The 26,563-nt window shown below is 43.1% G+C and overlaps 1 protein-coding gene across 5 annotated transcripts in view; it reads left to right on the top strand.

Moving 5' to 3' along the window:
- lrch2 (leucine-rich repeats and calponin homology (CH) domain containing 2) overlaps nucleotides 1–26,563 on the top strand; it is a 198,834-nt gene that overhangs the window by 59,621 nt on the left and 112,650 nt on the right. For all 5 annotated transcript variants that reach the window (XM_072505174.1, XM_072505173.1, XM_072505171.1 and 2 more), the window contains exons 4-9: nucleotides 9,833–9,938; nucleotides 10,035–10,171; nucleotides 10,325–10,455; nucleotides 11,984–12,071; nucleotides 17,886–17,997; nucleotides 19,498–19,610. In XM_072505174.1, coding sequence (XP_072361275.1) covers nucleotides 9,833–9,938; nucleotides 10,035–10,171; nucleotides 10,325–10,455; nucleotides 11,984–12,071; nucleotides 17,886–17,997; nucleotides 19,498–19,610 — 687 coding nt within the window. The remainder of the gene's footprint in view (nucleotides 1–9,832; nucleotides 9,939–10,034; nucleotides 10,172–10,324; nucleotides 10,456–11,983; nucleotides 12,072–17,885; nucleotides 17,998–19,497; nucleotides 19,611–26,563) is intronic.

Here is a 26,563-nt window from a genome sequence, read left to right as displayed (position 1 = left end):
AAAAAAATAAAACCAACCGCTGTTAAGATCAAGAGGAAGGCTCGAGGGCAGGTAGAGGTCGAAAGAAGTTGAACCGTGACGTCACAGCCTGCAGGTAAGGGACTGGCTGATGACTGGTAAGTAGTTTTTCTTTTATTTTCCCTCGGGTGTTATCGTGCGGGGCACAGAGGTTGCTGAGTGAGTGTTTGCTGAGAAGGGGAGTGAATAACAGGTAAGCTCTTTCTTTCTTTTTTTTCTCTTTTATCTAGAGGGGATGGCAGGGAAGGTAGTGCAATGTTCCTCGTGCAGAAGGTTTGAGGTGAGGGACCCCGTCAGTGTCCCTGCTGATTTCATTTGTGGGAAGTGCACCCATCTCCAGCTCCTCAGAAACCATGTTAGGGAACTGGAGCTGGATGAACTTCGGATCATTCGGGAGGCAGAGGTGGTCATAGATAGAAGCTTCAGGGATGTAGTTACTCCGAAGAATAAAGATAGATGGGTGACGGTGAGAGGGGCTGGGAGGAAGCAGTCAGTACAGGGGATCCCCTGTGGTCATTCCCCTTAGTAACAAGTATACTGCTTTGGATACTGTTGAGGGGGGGGACTTACCAGGGGTAAGACATGGTGTACAGGTCTCTGGCACAGAGTCCGTCTCTGTTGCTCAGAAGGGAAGGGGGAGAGGAGTAGAGCATTAGTCATTGGAGACTCCATAGTTAGGGGGATAGATAGGAGATTCTGTGGGAACGAGAGAGACTCGCGGTTGGTGTGTTGCCTCCCAGGTGCCAGGGTGCGTGATGTCTCGGATCGTGTTTTCGAGATCCTTAAGGGGGAGGGGGAGCAGCCCCAAGTCGTGGTCCACATAGATACCAACGACATAGGTAGGAAAAGGGATAGGGATGTAAGGCAGGAATTCAGGGAGCTAGGGTGGAAACTTAGATCTAGGACAAACAGAGTTATTATCTCTGGGTTGTTACCCGTGCCACGTGATAGCGAGATGAGGAATAGGGAGAGAGAAGAGTTGAACACGTGGCTACAGGGATGGTGCAGGAGGGAGGGTTTCAGATTTCTGGATAATTGGGGCTCATTCTGGTGTCGGTGGGACCTCTACAAATGGGATGGTCTACACCTGGACCAGAGGGGTACCAATATCCTGGGGGGGAAATTTGCTAATGCTCTTCGGGAGGGTTTAAACTAGTTCAGCAGGGGCTTGGGAACCTGAATTGTAGCTCCAGTATACAGGAGGTTGAGAGTAGTGAGGTCATGAGTAAGGTTTCAAAGTTCCAGGAGTGTACTGGCAGGCAGGAAAGTGGTTTAAAGTGTGTCTTCTTCAATGCCAGGAGCATCCGGAATAAGGTGGGTGAACTTGCGGCATGGGCTGGTACCTGGGACTTCGATGTTGTGGCCATTTCGGAGACATGGATAGAGCAGGGACAGGAATGGTTGCTGCAGGTGCTGGGGTTTAGATATTTCAGTAAGCTCAGGGAAGGTGCTAAAAGAGGGAGGGGGTGGCATTGTTAGTCAAGGACAGTATTACGGTGGCAGAAAGGACGTTTGATGAGGACCCGTCTACTGAGGTAGTATGGGCTGAGGTTAGAAACAGGAAAGGAGAGGTCACCCTGTTAGGGGTTTTCTATAGGCCTCTGAAAAGTTCCAGAGATGTAGAGGAAAGGATTGCAAAGATGCTTCTGGATAGGAGCGAAAGCAACAGGGTAGTGATGGGAGACTTTAACTTTCCAAATATTGACTGGAAACGCTATAGTTCGAGTACTTTAGATGGGTCTGTTTTTGTCCAATGTGTGCAGGAGGGTTTCCTGACACAGTCTGTAGATAGGCCAATGAGAGGCGAGGCCATATTGGATTTGGTACTGGGTAATAAAGCAGGACAGGTGTTGGATTTGGAAGTAGGTGAGCACTTTGGTGATAGTGACCACAATTCGATTAAGTTTACTTTAGTGATGGAAAGGGATAGGTATATACCGCAGGGCAAGAGTTATATCCGGGGGAAAGGCAATTATGATGCGATGAGGCAAGACTTAGGATGCATCGGATGCAGAGGAAAACTGCAGGGGATGGGCACAATGGAAATGTGGAGCTTGTTCAAGGAACAGCTACTGCGTGTTCTTGATAAGTATGTATCTGTCAGGCAGGGAGGAAGTGGTCGAGGAAGGGAACCGTGGTTTACTGAAGCAGTCCAAACACTTGTCAAGAGGAAGAAGGAGGCTTATGTAAAGATGAGACATGAAGGTTCAGTTAGGGCGCTCGAGAGTTACAAGTTAGCTAGGAACGACCTAAAGAGAAAGCTAAGAAGAGCCAGGAGGGGACATGAGAAGTCTTTGGCAGGTAGGATCAAGGATAACCCTAAAGCTTTCTATAGATCTGTCAGGAATAAACAAATGACTAGGGTAAGAGTAGGGCCAGTCAAGGACAGTAGTGGGAAGTTGTGTGTGGAGTCCGAGGAGATAGGAGAGGTGCTAAATGAATATTTTTCGTCAGTATTCACCTAGGAAAAAGACAATGTTGTCGAGGAGAATACTGAGATTCAGGCTACTAGACTAGAAGGGCTTGAGGTTCATAAGGTGGAGGTGTTAGCAATTCTGGAAAGTGTGAAAATAGATAAGTCCCCAGGGCCGGATGGGATTTATCCTAGGATTCTCTGGGAACCTAGGGAGGAGATGGGTGAGCCTTTGGCTTTGATCTTTAAGTCATCTTTGTCTACAGGAATAGTGCTAGAAGACTGGAGGATAGCAAATGTTGTCCCCGTGTTCAGGAAGGGGAGTAGAGACAAACCCGGTAACTATAGACCAGTGAGCCTTACTTCTGTTGTGGGTAAAATCTTGGAAAGGTTTATTAGAGATAGGATGTATAATCATCTGGAAAGGAATAATTTGGTTAGAGATAGTCAACACGGTTTTGTGAAGGGTTGGTCGTGCCTCGCAAACCTGATTGAGTTCTTTGAGAAGGTGACCAAACAGAATGAGGGTAAAGCAGTTGATGTGGTGTATATGGATTTCAGTAAAGCGTTTGATAAGGTTCCCACGGTAGGCTACTGCAGAAAATACGGAGGCATGGGATTCAGGGTGATTTAGCAGTTTGGATCAGAAATTGGCTAGCTGGAAGAAGACAAAGGGTGGTGGTTGATGGGAAATGTTCAGACTGGAGTCCAGTTACTAGTGGTGTACCACAAGGATCTGTTTTGGGGCCACTGCTGTTTGTCATTTTTATAAATGACCTCGAGGAGGGCGTAGAAGGATGGGTGAGAAAATTTTCAGATGACACGAAAGTCAGTGGAACTGTGACAGTGCGGAAGGATGTTACAAGTTACAGAGGGACATAGATAAGCTGCAGCGCTGGGCTGAGAGGTGGCAAATGGAGTATAATGCAGAAAAGTGTGAGGTGATTCATTTTGGAAGGAATAACAGGAAGACAGAGTACTGGGCTAATTGTAAGATTCTTGGCAGTGTGGATGAGCAGAGAGATCTCTGTGTCCATGTACATAGATCCCTGAAAGTTGCCACCCAGGTTGAGAGGGTTGTTAAGAAGGCGTACGGTGTGTTAGCTTTTATTGGTAGAGGGATTGAGTTTCGGAGCCATGACGTCATGTTGCAGCTGTACAAAACTGGTGCGGCCGCATTTGTAGCATTGCGTGCAATTCTGGTCGCTGCATTATATGAAGGATGTGGAAGCATTGGAAAGGGTGCAGAGGAGATTTACCAGAATGTTGCCTGGTATGGAGGGAAGATCTTATGAGGAAAGGCTGAGGGACTTGAGGCTGTTTTCGTAAGAGAGAAGAAGGTTAGGAGGTGACTTAATTGAGGCATACAAGATGATCAGAGGATTGAATAGGGTGGACGGTGAGAGCCTTTTTCCTCGGATGGTGATGTCTAGCACGAGGGGACATAGCTTTAAATTGAGGGGAGATCGATATAAGACAGATGTCAGAGGTAGGTTCTTTATTCAGAGAGTAGTAAGGGTGTGGAATGCCCTGCCTGCAACAGTAGTGGACTTGCCAACACTAAGGGCATTCAAATGGTCATTGGATAGACATATGGACGATAAGGGAATAGTGTAGATGGGCTTTAGAGTGGTTTCACAGGTTGGCGCAACATCAAGGGCCGAAGGGCCTGTACTGCGCTGTAATGTTCTATGTTGTAGTTGTGACTCTCAATTTACGCAAATGAGCACTTGGGGCGCAATTTTGAAGGTAGTGTTGCGGTGCCGGTTAAATTGTGGGAGAGGCCAAAAGCAGGATCCCCGGTGGGCAATCGGGTCACGCTATCTAACCAGCCCACTACAGTTGATGGGTTTCGGGTCCCGCCTAGACATGGCGTGATACCAATTAAGGACAATCTCCAACACATTAACGAGATGGAAGCCTGATCTACTGGCCTCCTGGCTACTAACCGGTCCCCTGGCTAATTCCAATTTAATAACCTAATGCAATGGTTGCTGAGAGGATCAGAGGTGGTGAGTAGCCATTTTCATTTTTGACGATGCAGCCTTGGGGCACTCGAGCTGCTGCCCCAGTGCTCTGGGGCGTGGGGTGCGGGGCTTCGTGTCTACATGTCTGAAAGGCCATACTCCAATATTCTGTACACCCATGGCCAGCAGGGTAGCATTGTGGATAGCACAATTGCTTCACAGCTCCAGGGTCCCAGGTTCGATTCCGGCTTGGGTCACTGTTTGTGCGGAGTCTGCACATCCTCCCCGTGTGTGTGTCGGTTTTCTCCGGGTGCTCCGGTTTCCTCCCACAGTCCAAAGATGTGCAGGTTAGGTGGACTGGCCATGATAAATTGCCTTTAGTGTCCAAAATTGCCCTTAGTGTTGGGTGGGTTACTGGGTTATGGGGATAGGGTGGAGGTGTGGACTTGGGTAAGGCGCTCTTTCCAAGAGCCGGTGCAGACTCGATGGGCCGAATGGCCTCCTGCACTGTAAATTCTATGATAATCTATGATAACAGGATCAACTGCAGCTGCTGCCTGTCCACTTGCACATACAGGACAGAGGCAGGGTTGTGGAGGTGAAACCGGGGAGAATGTTCAAACGTCAAACAGACAGTGACCCAGGGCCGGGATCGAACTGGGTCCTACCCCAGAATCTATATAGTACCGACTCAATCAGGCATATCTCACAAAAAAACAATACAGGGCCCACACACCCCAACAATGTCTGCAGCAACATCAATAGCCATGTAAAATACCACTGTGGTCCATCTCATCATGGAACAGTCTTTAAAAATCAACGCTGCTCACAAACCCAATGATAGTCCAAAACAACAGCAACTAACTCCAATAAGGACTCCCCAGCAAACCATTCTGCCACAGCAAGCCAGCATCGCAAAAAGGCTACCAATGGAAAATGTACAACACTACGACTATCGCCGAGATCACCCCGATGACGTTGCCTCCAGTACTACCGGATGCAGCAGACCCCAGAACTCCCCCAGCACAGGCACTCCACAGGCCAGCACCAATTCTCGCCCCAGCACTCGCCTATTTCAACACCGGTTCCAAATAAAGGCCTTGCAACAACAAAAGTTCCAGCTCAGTCCACATTTTTCCCCGAAAGAAACTGGGGAATGTGGCCGACAGCTCCAATTCATCCTGGTCGCCAATGAAGTAAACAGCAAAGGGGAGTCCGAGCAGTTCCTAAGAAAGACATTTATTCAGCAGTATTTATTCAGCAGTATTATATCCTTCTGACCTGTTATACTAGTGCTGGTTAACTCCTAACCCAACCAGCACTAGGGAACAATCATCCCCAGCTGGATGAGTCCCATGCAGGGTTATAACACCTGGGTGCTGGAACAGGCTCAGGAGAATGTACGAGTCCTGAAAGCAATCTGGTTTGAAGCAAGAAGACACTTCTGGACCTGGTGCGCAACATTGCTCCAAATGAGCTGCCTGATGACGCCATTGAAGAAATGCTTTTGCAGTTTGCTCATGCGTTGTTGCTGCTGTGGTGAGTGCTGCATGTGACTAGCATGTCACCACAGGTTAAACAGGGTGGAAGACAAGGATGTTCCACTGCATCTTTAGTGCCAGTGGAATATGTGGATGCCAGGTTTTGGTTTTGGTGAGATTGGGCCATGTGGGAGGGTCTGTACAGCTGCGACTCCTGGACGGAGAATGGGATTGATATGTGGAACAAATAACACATTGATGGACATTTTTACGACAAAGTTCTGGACACCATAACATATTCTCAGTTTTAGCCTCCGTTTCTGTTGGGCAACCCTTGTGTTTGTTTTTGTGAAAATGAGCTGATATAGTTTTGTACTGGAATCGATATGGAACAGTGACGATTCCTTGTTGTTTAATGGTTACTGTGCTGTATGGAATGTTAGTTCATTTTCAAATCTTTGTTACTGTTGACCGGTGAATAAACAAAATATTCTCAAGTCATTTTTGTGAGTACACATGCCATGGTTTTATAGCACAGCATTCCAACCAAACTGTGAGGCTTGGACACTTTTCCTGAACCTTGGGACGTCAACACCACAGAGGCAGCAGCCAACAATCAAACACCAAGAACTGGGCTTCAGCACTGGGGATATCCCCACAACCAGAGGGTGAGGGTGTGGATCAGTTGAGGTACCTGAGCACGGTCCCCCAAATGTTCCCGGCAGGAATCTAGGGGCTCCTGATGTGGTCGGGGTGAGTGTGCAGAACAGGGTCCTACAACCCAACTGGCTCGTTTCCCACCAATCCCTCCTTTCTGCTTCCCACCAATCCCTCCTTTCTGCTTCCCACCAATCCCTCCTTTCTGCTTCCCACCAATCCCTCCTTTCTGCTTCCCACCAACCCCTCCTTTCTGCTTCCCACCAACCCCTCCTTTCTGCTTCCCACCAATCCCTCCTTTCTGCTTCCCACCAATCCCTCCTTTCCGCTTCCCACCAATCCCTCCTTTCCGCTTCCCACCAATCCCTCCTTTCCGCTTCCCACCAATCCCTCCTTTCCGCTTCCCACCAATCCCTCCTTTCCGCTTCCCACCAATCCCTCCTTTCCGCTTCCCACCAACCCCCCCCCCCCCATTCCTCCTTTGCACCTCCCCTAACCCCATTGACCAGTTCCACCCTCCCAGGGTCTGGGTAACATCACTCCAGGGTGATGGGCCTATTTCGGCACTGTTGGTGGGTTAATATACAAATTAGGAGAGTGATGATAATCCACTGTGATGTAAGCTCTGGTGCTCCTCAGTTTATACCGAAGTCTGTCTACTGTCTTTCTGCTGACAGCGCACGCACCCATCACCTGCGCCTGGTCTGCATCGGGGGCTCTTGCTGTAAGATCACTGTGTCGGGGGGGGGAGGGGCAAGCAGAGTGCAAAGGAGTGAAGTTGTGGGCCAGCATGCTTTGAAGAATAATGTGACAGAGGCTTCACGTGTCAGGTGTAACATGTTTTAATTGTGATCCTTTGAAACTCTAATTGTCCCGAGCTACAGATGGTGTCCCCCCCCGTTCCCCCCCCCCCCCATTGTCCACTTCGTGATCCTCAAGCATCTTAAGCTTGCATGGTCTGCCGTTGTATCTAGGTGTGTCCACAGGATGTACATCACAGGTGGAGGCAGCCTGTGACCTTTGATGACCTTGATTGGTGTCCACTGGGGGGGGGGGGCCTGACTTCCATGGCCTACTTACTGGTGTTACTGGCGTCTCTGTGCCACCCTGTTCTGCCCACTGCCCATGAGACACGCCAGTGTCAGGAGCGGGGGGATTTGTGTGAAGTGGAGACCGGCGTCATCTCTCAGGTGGAGGACACCGGCTTGGCCTCCAGCACTCCCTCCTCCTGGACAGTGCCCGTAGGGCCCTGGGGGTCCCCATGGGACAGAGGAGCAGCTGGAGTGAGCTCCAAAGGCCTCTGTCATCCGGTTCTGGCACCACCCATTGTCTGCACCATGGTGATGACGCCCTTGGCAATGCTCCTCAGTGACAGGAGCATGTTCTGGAGAGCCTCGGCAGTGTCCACCTGGGCCATGCTCTGCAGTATCTCGGCAATGTCCACCTGCATCTGGGACACCTTTAAGCAAAGCTTCTGCTCCACTTTTAACAGCGAATCCAGTATCCAGTACACCACCCCTTTTTAGGATTTTAAAAATCTTGACTGCTGTACAAACTATTTACAATTGCTTTAACTCTCGATTATCAGACTCTATTAAAATAGCATCAAACTTTTGATTTACTTCTAGTCTGCTTTCTCACTTTAAATCTGGTTGCTACAATTGTCTCCAACTCAGAACACTTTGTTTACTCTTCCTTGTATTCCTATGAACAATACCTTGGTCTCTGTTCTCTTAACTTCAGTCATCTTACGATATTCATTTTGTCTTAATTCCCTGGTTATCTAGACAGTAACTGGTACTTTAGGAAGCCTGTCTCTTTGCAGCTCCTGTCCTGTCCAGTCTTCTGGCAGAGTTTAGAGATGTTCATTCCTTAGTGTCCTGTCTCTAGCTACAACATATCCAGATAAAACTTAAAAGCTTTTGTACTATGCTAAGCAACCAATGTTAGTTTATTTACTCTTTATGCTGTAACCCCATAGGATCACATTTGAAACTTAACCAAACCCCACACATACAAACTGTGTACAGTTTTGGTCTCCTTACTTGAGAAAGGATGTACTGATACTGGAGGGGGTGAAGAGGAGATTCACTAGGTTGGTTCCGGAGATGAGAGGATTGGCTTATGAGGAGAGACTGAGTAGACTGGAGTTATACTCACTGGAATTTAGGAGAATGAGAGGGGGGGTCTTATAGAAACATGTAAAATTATGAAGTGAATAGATAAGATAGAAGCAGGGAGGTTGTTTCCACTGGCGGGGGAAAATACAACTAGGGGGCATAGCCTCAAAATGAAGGGGAGCAGATTTAGGACTGAGCTGAGGAGGAACGTCTCCACCCAAAATGTTGTGAATCTGTGGAATTCCTGCCCAGTGAAACAGTTGAGGCTACCTCGTTGAATTTTTTTATGGCAAAGATAGATTTTTGAACAGTAAAGGAATTTAGGGTTATGGTGAGCGGGTGGGTAAGTGGAGCTGAGTCCATAGAAAGATCAACCTTGATCTTAATGAATGGTGGAACAGGCTCGAGGAGCCAGATGGCCTATTCCTGTTCCTAGTTCTTATGGTACAAACACCTTTTCCAATGTGAATCTAACTATAGTTTTTAACCTTCTTTCCACAGAAACATTAAATTAAACACACTATACCTTATTTCTAATGTTTACCAATACAAATATAAATCTCTTAAAACTACCTGTGTTTTCCTAACATAGCAGAAGTAATTAAAGAATGACTGCATATTTAGATATACTGGGATTGTGCCCTGTTGTCAAGGAACCATCTTCACATAATACATCAGATTAAATAAATTGAGTGAGCATAATTTGTATGTTGCCTGGAAGGAATCTTTCTCATTGCAAATTTGTTTGTGCTTCTAAAGGGCTAGTTACGCAATCTAAATTCAGAAAATTTGATGAATGCAAGTCCTGAGGTGAAGCCAAGGTGTCCAGCTTGAAATTTGGTTAAAAATTGAGTATTCTATGAATAAACCAGAGAAAACACCCAAGCTATTAAGAACAGCCATCTGAAAACAGTCTGAATTTGAGGCAGTGATGGCAACGTGTTGCTAGCACATGTAGCAAATTATTCTAAACCTATTCCTGCACTAGGTTTTATTATTTGAATTTAATATTGGGTCATGCCAGTCGAAAGCTGAGGTTTAGAATTGCTAGCAGGCTGTGAATGCTAAGTTTTGAATAGATTGGAAAATGTAAAAATGCTTGTCAAAGTTCTCCTACTGAGGTAGACAAAATATGAAATATAATTAATTTGACTTCTGTACATTGCCTTTTAACAGGATGTTAGTTGTAATGACATTCAAATCCTCCCTCACCAAATGGAAAAACTTCACTCGCTCAGAGAATTAAATATACGCAGGAACCATCTGCAGGTGTTACCTGAGGGTAAGAAGTTAACACTCATGCACTTGTCATTCCCTTCAGAATACAAATTTGTTTAAATATGCACACTTATGTTTTTGTGTCTCTTTTTTTTTCCAGAATTGGCAGAACTTCCTTTGGTAAAATTAGACTTTTCCTGCAATAAAGTGACAGAAATACCCGTCTGTTTTAGAAAACTGAGATACCTTCAGGTTATAATATTAGATAACAACCCAATGCAATCACCTCCCGCACAGGTTTGTGTAACAGCATAAATATGTAAACCTTTCCCTATTGATTGAATTAAGACAGGCTTCTATTTTTAGATATTTGAATGTGATTCATTAATTTACTGTATGAATGTGCTGATCTTTGTTGCTTAAAAGAATAAACCTTTTCATTCCCTGCAGATTTGTCTAAAAGGTAAAGTGCACATATTCAAATTCCTGAATATGCAATCTTGCCAGATAGACAAGAAACCTGATTCTCTCGATCTTCCCTCTTTGGATAAGAGAGCACTTCCTCAACCTCTTACAGACAGGTTAGTTCGTTATTTTCTATAGAACATATAGAAACTAACTTTCTACTTAATTGTGCATGTGATTGCAAACGGAAGCGAATGCATACGCTTTCAAGTAAATGTGGGCAGGCATTGTAATTGCCTTGGTCCATTGGATGAGGAGTCTGTCATTATAACAGAAGAGAAGGTCATTTGCCCCATTGAGCCCATGCTGGCGCTCTGTCGAATAATTCAGTCCTGCTCTATCCCCGTAACCCAGCAAGCTTATTTCCTCAGACTCCCATCCACGTTTCTTTTGCATCTGACTCCTTGAAGGCAGTGAGTTCCATGCCATTACCACTCGCATGTTTCATGGCCCTATATCTTGTACACAAAAACTTAAATCTGTGTTCCCTAATCCTTGTACCATCAATTAATGGGAACAATGTCTCTTTGTCAATTTGTCTAAATCAGTTAGTTTTATGCACATTTTTCAGATCTTCCTTCAATCTCCTTTGCTGAAAGGGGAATATATCCAGCTTCCCCAACCTAACCTGGTAGCTAAGCTCCCTCTTCCTTGAAACTGTTCTCCTAAATCTCCACTACATCTACTCAAGAACCTTCACAACCTTTCTACAGTGTGCTAACTGGAATTAGACACAATAGTTGTGGCCTAACCAAAACTTAGGCTCAGCTTATCTTGCTTTTGTTCTCAATACCTCTATTTATGAAGCCCAAGGTTCCATGTATTTATTAAGGTGGCTAAATTAAAACTTGTTTTAGTTCTTAACACCTGTTCAGAAGTTTATTGAGCATACTCCTTTATGTTGACGTCTTGACATTTCAGTTTTAAAAAAACATGTTATGGCTGGAAAAGGACTGATCATGTTTACAGGTATAACTAGACGAAAAATTAGAAATGTTTTAAAGTTTAAAAAAAAATTTAAAGTACCCAATTCATTTTTTTTTCCAATTAAGGGCATTTTAGAGTGGCCAATCTAACTGCGCTGCATACCTTTGGGTTGTGGGGGTGAGACCTATGCAAACGCTGAGAGAATGTGCAAACTCTACATGGACAATGATCCGGGGCTGGGATCGAACCTGGGTCCTCGGCGCCATGAGGCAGCAGTGCTAACCACTGTGCCACCCTAAGCCAACAAAGTTAATTAATTATATTTTCAGTTTCTATAATAATTGCCAACAAACTAAATTGTATAGCACATAAATGGTAATAATTGTGCAGTAGAGCTGAAACCCAGTGCAATGCTCGATTAAGTTCTTGATCATTTGTTAGATGGGGTGAGGCAATTTGCTGATGAGAAGTTAAAGTCTGCCATTCGTCATAGCAGCTGACAATATGGTATTTGATTTTTAGCGATTTGATAGCAAATCCATGCTTGTTCAGAGTGCATGGGATGCATTGCAGATTGAATTCTAAATCCTCAATCTCACTATTCGGAGATACTGCTTTGCCAAAATTGTTGTATATGAAATGTGGGAATTGTTAAAGGGTTGATTTTGTTTTGCACGCATTATTTTAGATAATTTTTAATGCTTTCTCATTTTTCAGCATGGAAGATTTTTATCCAGTGAAAAACCATGGCCCTGACTCGGGCATTGGTAGTGACAATGGGGATAAAAGGTTGTCTACAACTGAAGTGAGTTCTTTCACCATTCACTGCAGCTCAGATTTTCTTTATAAAGACTTCCCCTCTTCTGCTCAAATGATGGCTGTGCGCAAACCTCAAGGCTGTAAAAGCTTAGATTTTCCAATGAACCTAGTAATAACTGTTTAATAATTGAACCTGTTTATCATTGCTATTCCTTTACAGAAACACTGTTTTTCATTTGAATACAAGTTTTAATGCTTCTGGGACCAGAAATCAACTGTAGGTACACATTGCATACCCCAGTGCAATATTATTCAATTAATTGTGTTAGTGGATATCTATGTCACATACAACAGAAAATGGATGTAAAAATGCATTAAGGATATTGTGGATTTGGGTAACCTGGCATGTAATATTAAAACAGTGGCAAAAATCAGTGGCTGTATTTTAATCACGACTATATAGGCTGCCCCAAAACAGTTAAGTGTGGACTGTTTTTTCTTGTAACTGAATGAAGGGAAAGCAGTCATTGAAATTCAAATTTCGTATTTATGAAAAATTAGTTCAGTACAATTTGTAACTCAATGATATTAAAGACTGAATAATATAACCTATGTAAATTGAGATTATGCCTGTTAATGTTCCTTGCCTAGGCAGCTCTATGGGCATAGGTCTGAATGTAGTAGAATCATGGCAAGCAAATTTTCAATATTTTACCAGATTAACTAGCCCTTCCATTGTTCTCTTCATCTTCCTTGCAGGAATGGTGGGTTTGCTTACTATCTGCGGCTTTGAACTTTTCTGAAATGTTGAGGAACCTAATGAGTATTGCAGCAGTCAAGAAATTGTACAAAGTAGATCAAATTAAGTGCTATATCAGGTATCCTGTGACACAGACTCCGAGCTCCTGAAAGGATTCTATCTGCCTTTGTGCATATCCATACCTTGATCTTGTGCTGGAAGTCCATATGAAGTTTCACACAGCATTCCTAATGGCTAAAATCTAAACATCAACTCAGTCATTATCTCCTCAGCCAAGCATATTGATGAACTTGAAGCCCTTACTTAGTGACACTTGTTAATTTGGCATTAACCACAATTCTTACTATCTTGCATAATGTTTTTGGTTGAAGCAAATTAATATTGGGATCTCTGTTTGAAACCTAAGAAGATGAGTGGTCTGTTACAGTTATATCTTCTGCATGCAGGATTGAAAATTCAAACAGCTTTTTGTTTAACGAGAACTGAGAAAGGTGAGAATTTTAGGACAGTGTGATTTCAAGGTAGCCTAATGATTGAAGGGCAACAGGAAAGATCAGAGGTGTAGGATTAATTGGATAGCTCTGAAAGATCAGAGATGTAGGATTAGTTGGATAGCTCTGACAAAGAGTTGGCATATATATATGATGTGCCTGTAGGCAGTCTCCATTGCTACATGATTCTGTGTAATTAATGCTGAAGAATACATCCATTCTGTCTTGGTGGAGAGCCAAACATGTGTCAGTGTTTTCTGCATGTTGCTCAATTTGTTTTGCAATACCTTCACTGCAAATTCTAATCTTGCTTTGATAGACATGTCCAGTAAGTGGCAGTAGAGAATAGATTCTGTTGTATGCTCGTGTGCTTTCACTTTTTGTCAATGGCTCTTGTAACTGGAGTTCAGCTCAATTTGCTGAAGTGGCTGAGACAAACAAAACATGCAATTTGCATTCAGTGTGGCCTTTCTAAGCAATGTGACAATGATTGCAATGCAAATATTATTGGGAAAATTCCCAAAAAAGTTATAAAAATTGATACATAGAACTGTCAATTTAGAATTTATTTGAGAAGCTGCACTTGGCTCATATCCTGCTCATTGTTCATGTACTTATTACATAAAATGAATTATTTTTGTGACCTCTTTGCATTTTCTCTTGCATTGCTCTCACCACACCCACACCGACTATGATGGCCATAACAAGAAATTATCTTTTTCCAGGTCCTCATTCCTGCTCTGAGCTACTCTCAAGGTGTGTTTATAGCCCACTGAAGAGACTTCTGTTTTTTTGTTTTATTCTGTGTGTGGGGAAACATCTGGCATCTGCTTACTGTTTACCTAGCACACTGACATAGTTGGGATTATGTTGTTTGAGTGTCAAGTATTGAGAACACTCGCCCACTGACAGTTTATGTTGGCAAAGTTCCAGTCTGCCTGAGATCTGAAGTTCGAGACTAGTATCTTCACTGTTCAAATTACTTAATTATACAATCACCCATTCATTTTTAGGTTTTTTTGATTACAGGTGCAGAATTTGTTGCAAACTTATTTTCTTTTATACATCAGTAAAAGAAATAAGCTCTTGATCATAACATTATTTGCAACATTATTATTGTTCTTTATCAAGAAAATCTGTTTCCTTTCATTAGTATTTTGTCCTTCAAACTTGTTGTTGGAAAGGCATCAATGGTAGCACTCTCACCACTTGAGTTGAAAGGTTGTGGGTTCAAGGCCCAGCCCAGAGCTTTAAGCGCATTATCTCGGTTGACACTCCAGTGCAGTTTTGAAGAAGTGCTACACCAATGGAGGCACTCTCTTTCAGCTGAGCCCCTGTTTGCCCTCTTGGCTGGATGTAAATTAATCTTAGTGGTTAAGAAGAGCAGGAGAATTGTCCAGGTGTAATGGCCAACCTTCATCCCTCAACCAACATCACTGAAACCGATCATGTGGTCATTTATCTCATTATGCACAACAGTCTTAACTGCAATTTGTTTCATTTTACTCCATTATAACGGTTGTACTAGTTACGTCATGGCTCTGCCACAAATTGAAACATTAACTCTTTTTTTTCTCTCCACTGATACTGCTAGACCTGCTGAGTATATCCAGAATTTTATCCCAGTTACAGGGACATGCTACTTTTCGACACAAGCTCAGAATGTTCAGAGAATTATATGCTCAGCTAAATGCGGGGGTGTCAATACCAGTAAATGGCAAAACTTGTTCCTTGGATTTTCAGCTAGTATCAGCATGTAACATTCACTGCACAAATATAATATAATGTGGATTGGGCGGCATGGTAGCACAGTGGTTAGCATTGTTGCTTCACAGGTTCGATTCCTGCCTTGGGTCACTGTCTGTGCGGAATCTGCATGTTCTCCCCATGTCTGCATGGGTTTCCTCCTGGTGCTCCGGTTTCCTCCCACAAGTCCCGAAAGATGTGCTATTAGGTGAATTGGACATTCTGAATTCTCCCTCTGTGTGCCCGAACAGACGCCGGAGTGTGTCGACTAGGGGCTTTTCACAGTAACTTCATTGCAGTGTTAATGTAAGTCTACTTGTGACAATAATAAAGATTATTGTCATTATTATAGTAAAACACCCAGTACTTGACTCAGTAATATACTTTATCCAAAAACACAGATGTGCCCCCTTGCTGGAATTGTGAGTATTTTTATTTTACTGTAGTGATTGTCCCGTGTCTTCCACAGTTAATTTAGATATTACATTTAAATTAAATTATAGGCTATTTTGTACTGTGCGCCTTCTCAGTGATTCAGTTGACCCTCTCTTGGTGCATTTTGGTGTGCAAATTATTTCCATCACATCACTTTTGGCTCGATTGCAACCCAAGTACTAACTTTCTATAACCTAATTCTCCAGTTTCCTGTGTTGGGGCAGAAGTGAAATATTATAAGTTTAGAATGATTTACTTTATTTACCAGGATTGAACTATATAGGTCTGGATTCTGCGTTTCAGCTGCTAAGTGCCAGCTCAAACGGAGAATTCTCGGGCGTTTTACGACGGCAAAATCGGCACCGAAACCTCACTGATTCCGGGACCAGTGAGGGGCTAGCAGCGGCACCGGGTGAAGCTCCCACGCCGAAAATGGCCGGAGATTCGCCTGATCCCGGGCCGCGTTTGCGCACGACAATGACCTGCAGAGGTCGCTCCATACAACATGGCGCCGGCCGTGTGCGGACCCGACCCGACCCGCCATCCGAGACCCCACTGGCCAGCCCCCCCCGCCAGCGGCACGGATCCCGGCCGTGTGTGGCGGCGCTGGACTCAGTCCGCAACTGCCAGGCCGGGTTCCCGACTGCTCAGACCATACGTCAACCGCACGGTCTGGAACTCGGCCCATTGGGGGCAGAGCATTGCGGGAGAGCCTGCCAATGACGCGCCAATGCTGTTGCAACCATGCGTCGCGATTATGCCACTTCCGAGGGGGCGGAGCGGGAGCGGAGCATGGCTGACCTGCGCCGGCCCCAATTTGGGCATCGCAGTGGATTCTCCGCCCGATCGCCAATTACAATATTGGCATCAGGCAACGGAGAATCCCACCCATAGTATCTTGAATGCCAGTAAGTATGTACATTCAACTTTGACCACACACTTTTTTTTAATGGTGCTACTTTGAGAATGTGTCAGTATGGAATGGGAAGGGGTGTCAGGGCTGGTTGTGGTGGATTGAATGCTTAGTCAACCAAGGTTTCTTGGATATTTAACAATGGTGCAAGGGGCAACAAGGTGCAGTCCATTGGAGAATTTTCAGTTGACTAAAGTTTGTATCAGAAGTTGAGTGCAGAAAGAAAATTATATTCTGGATATATTGGGAATATGGGCGAAGGTATTAATGGCAGAGCAGATTGTTACATATGACAAAGAACAATACAGCACAGGAACAGGCCCTTCAGCCCTTCAAGCCTGTACCGGTCATGATACCACCCTTGGCCAAAACCCTCATCACTTCCTACTGCCATATCCCTCTATACCCATTCTATCCATTTATTTGTTGAAATGCATTTTGAACGCCATTAATGTATCTGCATCCACTACCTCCTCTGGCAGCGTGTTCCAGGCACACCATTCTCTTGTGTAAAAACAAACAAACAAAAAAAAAAAACACCTGTCTAATATATCTCCTCTAAACTTTGCCCCACGGACCTTAAACGTATGCCTGCTAGTGACTGACCCTTCTACCCTATCCATGCCTCTCATAATCTTGTAGACCGCTATCAGGTCACCGCTCAACCTCGTCGTTCTAATGAGAACTGTCCGTGTCTAAGCAGCCTCTCCACATAGCTGACACTCTCCAGATCAGGTAACATCCTGGTAAACCTCCTTTGCACCCTCTCCAAAGCCTCCATATTCTTCTGATAGTGTGGCGACCAGAATTGTGCGCAATATTCCAATTGTGGCCTTACCATGGTTCTATACAACTGTAGCATGACTTGCCAGTTTTATACTCTATACCCTGTCCAATGAAGTCAAGCATTCCATCTGCTTTCTTGACTATCTTGTCCACTTGTGTTGCCACTTTCAAAGATCTGTGGACCTGTACACCCAGATCTCTCTGACTCTATATTCCGAAGAGTTTTGCCATTTACTGTATATTTCCCCTCTTATGTTAGACCTACCAAAACGCATTACTTCACATTTTTCCAGATTGAACACCATTTGCCATTCTCTGCCGAAGTCTCCAACCTATCTATGTCCTGCTGTATCCTCTGACAATCCTCAACACTATCTGTCACCCCACCAACCTTGGTGTCATCGCAAACTTACTAATCAAACCAGCTACATTATTCTCCAAATCGGCTATATATACTACAAACAACAGAGGCAAAGTTTTGGCTACTAACATGGTTTGAGATAGGAAGAATATGTTTTCATGTATTATAAAAATAAGTATTTCATGACTATGCAAAAAGCCCTTCTACTAATTTTCAATTGGCTTTTAATATTTTTGCTTTTGTAAGATGCTGTGGCTGCTAATATTCATCTTCACTCTCATGGACAAAGTACTATTTATGGTATAATCGTTTTTTAAGTTTACCTTCTTGCCCTTGGAAAATTTTCTTATGCTAATGTTTTTGTTTAGCCATCAGATGATGATACAATTAGCCTACATTCTCAGGTCTCTGAAATAACCAAGGACTTGCCTCTCAAATCAGACAATCATTTTGTTGGGAATAAACTCAACTCACACAAAAGTAAGTGCAATAGGCTTTTGTTTTTGAAGTTTTCAATTTTAATTTTTAATTTACTTTATATGTTTAAATTTCATAAAGTTTTTGCTAAGGTCCCTCAAGAGGTTAGTGGGTGTCACGGTAGCACAGTGGTTAGCTCTGTTGCTTCACAGAGTCAGGGTCCCAGGTACGATTCCCGGCTTTGGTCACTGTCTGTGTGGAGTCTGCATGTTCTCTGTTTGCGTGGGTTTCTTCCGGGTGCTCCGGTTTCCTCCCACAAGTCCTGAAAAACGTGCTGTTAGGTAATTTGGACATTCTTAATTCTCCCTCCGAGTACCCGAACAGGCCTCGGAGTTTGGCGACTAGGGGCTATTCACAGTACTTCATTGCAGTGTTAATGTAAGCCTACTTAAAGATTATTATTATTATACTTGGCAAAAATGAAAGCTCATGGAATAGGGGGTAATCTATTGGCAAGGATCGAGAATTGGTTGACAGACAGAAAGCAGAGCAGGAATAAAGGTATCTTTTTCCGAGTGGCAGGCAGTGCCACTCAGTTGGTAAGCACATGGGCCCCAGTTGTTCACAATATATATAAATGACCTGGATGAAGAAACCAAATGGAACATTTCCAAGTTTGCTGACCACAGAAAGCTGGGCGGAATCGTGAGTTGTGAGGAGGATGCAAGGAGGCTTCAAAGTGATTTAGATAAGTTGAGTGAGTGGGCAAACAAAAGCAGACAGTGCAATGTGGCCAAATGTGAAATTATACACTTCAGTGTGAAAAGCAGAGATGAAGAGTATTATCTAAATGGTGATATACTGGGGAGTGTGGGTGTACAAAGGGATCTGGGCGTCCTTGTATACCACTCAATAAAAATGGAGAGGCCGGTGCAGCAAGCAATTAGGAAGGCAAGTGGTATGTTGACCTTTATTGCAAGAGGACTTGAGTTCAGAAGTAGAGATGTATTATTGCAGTTGTACAGGGCCTTGGGTTAGACTACGCATGAGTATTGCATGCAGTTTTGGTCTCCCGACCTCAGAAAAGATATACAATTGCCATAGAGGGAGTGCAGTGGAGGTTAATTAGGCTGATGCCAGGGTTGGCGAGACTGCCCTATGAGGAGAGATTGGATCGATTGGGCCTGTATTCATTCGAATTTGAAAGGATGAGAGCAAATCGGATTGAAATGTATAAAGTTCTAACAAGGCTGGACAGACTAGATGGGCTATTTTACTACCATAAAAGTGCAATTATAAATGCAAATTTTAATTGTTGGATGAACTCCCTAAACCAGAGGAGATAATTTAAACTTTCTTTTAAAAACTGAAGTGCTGATAGGGAAGAGTTTTGAAAAAGTGGTTTTATTTGTACTGGTTTTGAATAAACTTTCTCAACTTTAGTTTTCTCCAAGCCAAGTACCTAGAGGCTTACTGCATAATTACACTCTCTATAGTTTCAATGAGACACAACTGGGGTGAAAGGTTTTCATGTCCCCTCAATGGTTTTGGCTTTTATTTTAGCCTCGTTGGATCAGGAGCATTCAGACTTGATCGATAATGCAGAAGAGGAGGAGACACCACCTTCTGAAGCTGGAGATATTCATCTAATTCCTCCATTTGTGACTTATATAAAAGTATGGCATTTTTCTTTGCATATGGAAGCTACTGATATAGCATAATGCCAAGTGGATGTTAACAGTGCCAAATACTTAGAATTTATGGTGTTTCATTGTTTGTGCTTCATAGAAATAACAGACTGGTCCATCTGTCAGCCACAACAACTTTACCTTTTATCCAATGTCAACGAATAATGCCATGGGATGAATCCTGGGGGCTCGAGCAGCTACAGTTATAAGAAAATTATTGTTAGCAAAACTAGAGTTGTGGATAAAATTTCACAGAACAATCTCCACTATTTTTAAAGTTTTACTTTCTCTGCCAGTTGAATATGCAAATTCATGACGGCATGCAAAGAAAGCAAATAGAAACAAAGCTTGTATTTTTGCTTGTAATATTGATAACGGGTCCAAATTGAAAGTCCAAAAGTTAAGTGACTTTCAAGAGTGCAAAACTTTGCAAAAAGAGTAAGGCACAGGTTGAGTAAAGGGTAATTTGACCAGTCAGCTGAGTGTCTTCTACTTACTAAAAGCAATGTTCTTTTTCTTTGATTCTGCCAAACACATTTAATTTCCTGAGGAAAGTTCTCCGTTGTAATAGGTATATCGTGCAAGATGTTAGAATGTTTAGTGCAGGGTAAAGCGGATTCTTTACTAACCCAATCTCAGAAGAGCATCCTATTCTGCATCATTGTGGCATTTTTTTCTTCTCTACTTCCATCACCCGCCATGTTATATCTGCCTTTTCAGTGAAATTGTCAATTTAATTCAGAATTAACTGTTTTATACAGTGGTCAGATGTGTTAGAAACCAACGTTTAACCCATAACTTCGAGCTGGCTCCGGAGATCCAGTTAATATAGTCACTGCACTTTTGCAAGATCTCTAGACCAACTTGTTTTGACTTGCCAGATATGTCAAGGTGCAGCCAACTGATCATTTGCCTGCTTAATAAATGTCGCAATTTGTATACTCGACTTTGACACATTTTCAACAGATCAATTGTGGTAAATCCTTTAACTTACCTATCCTTTGCTTATGGTCATACATGTATGTTTATTGTTTAATGCAGTGACTTTCATTTTCTACATCAAATTTCTCATCTATCCCTAAACAATTTGTTTAATTGATCCAGAGTTTTTTTGAATGTCATAAAGCCACATAATTTTGAATAATTTGCCAATATATGATCAGGTATATTGTTTAAAATGTTCCAGGGCTCCAAGCGAAAAGTTACACCATCTTAAGTTAGTATATTTTCCACTAATGTGAATGCTGACAAAGTGCGGATGAGACTCCCAGTGCTCCCAGGACTGTTGAATACTTGCTGTTGCATGTCATGGAACCTGTCAAATAACTGATGCATCTGTCTGAGTGAAACACAGAATTGTAGAAATATTAGCATAGGAGCAATCCAGTTGTCCCATCATGCAGATGACAGCTCTCCCAAAAGGGTAGACCTGAAGCATTAACTCCCTCTCTTCACAGATGTTGCCGAACCAACCAAGTCAATAGAGTCTTTTCTCTTTTTATTTAAATCTCCACCAGGGCTGTCCACTTAGTCTCATTTCTTTCCATACTCCTTATTTGTAAAACTCTTGTTTTAAAAATTGCAGCCCGTTTTCATCGCTGTTTCTGGTGGGATGCTGCAAGTGTTTTACATATTGCCTCTAGCTTTGTTGCTTTAGTTTGTGTCCTCTATTGAATGACATGTCCACCGCTGGAAACCATTTTTTTGATTTGCCTTATCAAAACCTTCTAAACCGTGGGTACTTGAATAAGATCTCTTAAATTCTTAGCTGTAATTATATGAGCCCCGGTTTTTCTGGTATCTCTTTATAACTACAGCCTCTCGCACTTGTTCCCATAATGAATCCTATCAAAACTTTTTCTGCCACTTGCATAACTTTTCGGTTAATCCTGGTCCTATTTTTGTGTAATCGGAAAATGCTTAAATTATGCACCTCGTATTAGATGAATTTTGATATGAAGAGATTTGCTTCCCCCAATGACCACTAGAGGACACCAACTGATTAGCTCCATCCAGTCTGAAAAACAATCATTAATTACCATACTGTTTTCTAATCTTTAAATGACTTCATATCCATTTGCTGCATTCCCTTTAATAGTATGTGCCTTAATTTAATAATAATCTTTATTAGTGTCACAAGTAGGCTTACATTAACAGTGCAATGAAGTTACTGTGAAAATCCCCTAGTCGCCACACTCTGGACACTCTGGTTCACTGAGGGGTATTCAGAATGTCCAATTCACCTGACCACGGCTTATGGGACTTGTGGGAGGAAACCGCAGCACCCGGTGGAAACCCACGCAGACATGGGGAGAACGTGCAGATTCCACACAGACAGTGACCCAAGGTGGGAATCGAACCCAGGATCCTGGTGCTGTGAAACAGCAGTACTAACTATTGTGCTACCGTGCCGACACAGCTTTCACGCAGCACCCCATCAGCACATGAATCCCATGTCCCTGATCAAAGAACTTCAAAAAACAGTTTCCAGACATGGCTTTCTTATTAAGTTCATAAGATATAGGAGCAATATTAGGCCATTCGGCCCATCACGTCTGCTCCACCATTCTATTGTGGCTGATATATGTTCCTCATCTGTTACCTACAATATTTCCCATATTCTGCCTCCCTCCCTTTTTGAATAAGGGCGTTATATTGGCATTTTCCCAATCCATTGGATCCTTTCCCGTGTCTATGGAATTTTGGAATATAATAGCCAATGGATTCACTATCTCTGCTGCCACTTCCTTTTACACCTTAGGATGTAGACCATCAGGCCCTGGGTACTTGTCTGCCCTCAATCCCAAGAGTTTGTTGAGTACCGTTTCCCTATTGATGCAGGTTGTTCCAAGTTCCACCCTTTCTATTACCTCCGAATTACCTACGAAGAGCTGGATTGCAAAATTAGCTAGAGCATCTCCTCCCTGGAACACATGACCTAGGAGCAGAAGTAGGCAATTTGGCCTCCCAAGCTTAAACACCTTTACTGTGATCATGGCTAATCCCATCCTGGCCTCAACTCCACTGTCCTGCCTGTTCTCCACTGTCCTGCCTGTTCTCCATAACCTTTCAACCCATTGCCAATTAAAAACCTGTCTACCTCCTCCTCAAATTTACTCATTGACCCTGCATCCACTGCACTCTGGGATAGTGAATTCCACAGATTCACAACCCTTTGGGAGAAGTAGTTTCTCCTCAAATCTGTTTTAAATTTGCTACCTCTTAGTCTAAGATTATGATCTCTTGTTTTAGAATGCCCCACAAGAGGAAGCATCTGCTCCACGTCTACTTTACCCATATCTTTTAGCACCTTGTACACATCGATTTGATCTCCCCTCATTCTTCTAACCCCTAGAGAGTATAGGCCTGAACTGTTCAATCTCTCCTCATACGACAAACCCCTCATCTCTAGAATCAACCTAGTGAACCTCCTCTGAACTGACTACAGTGCCACTACACCTTTCTTCAAATAAGGGGACCAAAACTGTGTACAATACACTTAAGTGCGGTCTTACAAATGCCTTATATAGTTGCAGAAATTCCTTACCTTTATAGTCAATTCCTTTTGCTATAAATGGCAACATTCCATTTGCTTTCCTTATTATCTGCTGCACCTGCATGCTCATTTTCCGTGACTCATGCACAAGGACACCCATATCCCTCTTCATCGGAGCATCCCAAAGTCTCTCCCCATTAGATAATTTGCATTTCCACTTTTTAGGCAAAAATGCATGACCTCCACATTAAACTCCATCTGCCACATTTTAACCGTCTTTCCTGACCTATCTATATCCATTTGTAATTCTTATTCCCTCATTGCAACTTATTATCCCATCTATTTAAGTCTCATCTGAGAATTTGGCAATAGAACCTTCTATCCTGTATCCAAGTTGTTAATAAAGATTGTAAATAGCTGGGGCCCAAGGACCGAACCCCGTGGCACCCCACTAGTCACATCTTGTCATCCAGAAAAAGACCCATTTATCCAGACTTTCTGTCTCCTGTCCATCAGCCTGTCTTCTATCCAAGCTGATAAGTTACCTTTAAACCCATGTGATCTCACCTTTTGAATTAACCTTCTGTGCGGCAACTTATCAAAACGCCTCTGGAACTCCAGATATACTACATCTACAGGATCCCCATTATCCACTTTGCTTGTTACATCTTCGAAGAACTTGAGCAAATTAGTCAAACATAATTTGCCCTTCATAAAACAATGCTGACTCTGATGGATAGTGCTTTTTCTTTCCAATTGATCCTTGATAATTGATTATAACAATTTTCCAACAACAGATGTTAAACTAACTGGTCTGTAATTTCCCATATTCCGCCTCCCACCCTTTTTTGAGTAAGGGCGCTACGTTGGCATTTTCCCAATCCACTGGATCTTTTCCTGTGTCTGTGGAATTTTGCAATAGAATAGCCAATGGATTCACTATCTCTGCTGCCACTTCCTTTAACACCCTAGGATGTAGACCATCAGGCCCTGTGGACTTGTCTGTCCTCGATCCCGAGTACTGTTTCCCTATTGATGCAGATTGTTCCAAGTTCCACCCTTTCTATTACCTCTGAATTGCATGTTCCTATAAGAATGGTACTAGTGTCCTCCACCGTGAAAACTGAGGCAAAGTATTGATTTAGCATATCTGCCATTTCTGTATTCCCACTATTAACTCACCAATTTAATCTTCCAAGGGGCCAACATTCACCTAAGCGACTCTCTTCCCTTTTATGTACCTGTAGAAGCTTTTGCTATCCTTTTTGATATTCTGTCCTAATTTTTTCCCCATAATTTACCTTCGCCCTTTTTATTACTTTTTTTTAGCATCCCTTTGTTTATGTTTGACAGTTTCCCAATCTTCCAGCCTGCCACTGGCCATTTCAATATGACATAACTTAGTTTTATAATGTCCTTGACCTCCTTGTTTAACCATGGGTGTTTTTTTACACCTCTCCCTATCTTTCTTCCTCACTGGGATATATTTTAGTTGAGGAATTGAGTATCTTCTTAAACAACTACCACTGCTCATCAACTGTCCTATCTTTTAGCCTTCCTCCCAGTTTATACGGGCCAAATCAGTCGTCAAGCCTATGTAGTTTCCTTTGTTTAACTCCAGAACACTAGTGTGGGACTCCTCTTTCTCGCCCCCAAACTGAGTCTTGAATTCTGCCAGGTATTCCCAGGCCTACTGCACCAGGTATTCCCAGGAGGTCATTAATTAATCCCCCCTCTTTTCAGAATACCAAATCGAGAGTAGCCTCCTCTCTGGTTGGTTCCCCAACATACAGTTCCAGGAAACAATCTCTAGTACATTCAATGAACTCTGCCTCCAGGCTACCTTTGCCAATTTGATTCCTCCAGTCTGTGCATATTAAAGTCACCCATTATTATTACCGTACCATGCTTGCAAGCCTGTAGTATTTCTTGGTTTATTCTCTGCCCGACTGTAGAACTACTGTTTGGGACCTATGAATTACTCCTACCAAGAACTTCTTGCTTTTGTTATTTCTTATTTCTGCCCAGACTGATTGATCTCCAATGCTTATGTAATTTCTCATTACAGCACTGATCCCTTTCCTCACCAGCAGGGCTCCGCCAAATCCTTTTCCTTTCACCCTGTCTTTCCAAAATACTGCATACCATTAGATATTCATTTCACAGATCTGGTCTCCCTGTAACCGCATTTCAGTAATCCCCACCAAGTCTTAACCTTTTGTTTCTACCCTCTCTCCCTCTCTCCCTCTCTCCCTCTCTCCCTCTCTCTTTCCCCCCCCCCCCCCCCCCCCACACTTGAATGGTTACCTTTACCACGGTGCTGTGGTCCGTTTGCTCATCCTGCAGCCCCCGTTCCCGTCCACATAAGGAGCAAGAATCTCACCTGTTGGACAGGGACAAGAGCCTGATGCTCCTGCAACCCTACCTCCTGGATCCCTCTACCTGCCTCATTTGCAGCCACACACTCCTGTCCCTGACCACAGGCCGAATTTTAGTTAGTTATTCTGAGGGGCGTGACTGCCTCCTGGAATAGTGTCCAGGTACCTCTCCCCCACATGGATGTGTTTCAGTGTCCAAAGCTCAGACTCCAGCTCATCAACTCTGAGCCGGAGTTCTTCAAGCAACCAACACTTACTACAGATGTGGTCACTAGGAACTGCAATGGGCTCCACCAACTCGCACATCATGCAGAAACAGCACAACACCTGACTCCATCTTATTTAATTAGTTTTTAAACTTCATTTTTAAACTCTAATTTTTTATTTTATAAACTTTTGTTTATAATACCTTATTATTACCTCTGTCTGAAAGCAATTTATAAACTGTAATAAAGTGGGTTTTCAAATTTAACACCGCTTTCCTGTCAGCCAATCCAGTCTATAAGTTCCTGTGATGTCCTTTGTTTTTCCCCCAGTCGGACCTCTTTCAGTTTCATTGAGAGATTGAGTGATACAGTACTTCCTTACCTTCCCGAGTTGCAATCTGTTTACTCATTGGGCAGCTGCTGATGACCAACAGATCACTCCGTTAAGAGAGTGTTGGGGTAATGCTACTGAGTGCCATGTAAACTGTAAAGAACAGTGATTGGGAGCAGAAGCTCTTCCTGAATTTCGAGACAATTAATCTCCAAACTTTTTCTAACACTAGTTAGGCATTCTGGAATTTAGTAAACGGTATATAATATTGATGTCTGGAAAGCAGAGATAGTTGAAAATCTTTGTAGTTTCGAGGTTCTGCGATTATGTTTCCTGTTTAAAAATAATATACAATTCCTTAAAATACTTCAGGTCAATGTAAATGAAATTATGATGCTGTGAATTTAAAACTAAAATTGTAAACTGAGACTTCAAAGGGGTGTTGTGATTATATGATAACTTGGCACATTTTTGGGCAGAAGGATTTTGCAAAGCTTCATGCCTGATATCGTTATTTCACAACAATGTAG

This window comes from Scyliorhinus torazame, chromosome 5 (genome assembly GCF_047496885.1).
Source record: "Scyliorhinus torazame isolate Kashiwa2021f chromosome 5, sScyTor2.1, whole genome shotgun sequence".
NCBI lineage: Eukaryota > Metazoa > Chordata > Chondrichthyes > Carcharhiniformes > Scyliorhinidae > Scyliorhinus > Scyliorhinus torazame.
The sequence above is the reverse complement of the archived record's forward strand: the minus strand, read 5'-3'. Positions and strand labels throughout refer to the sequence as shown.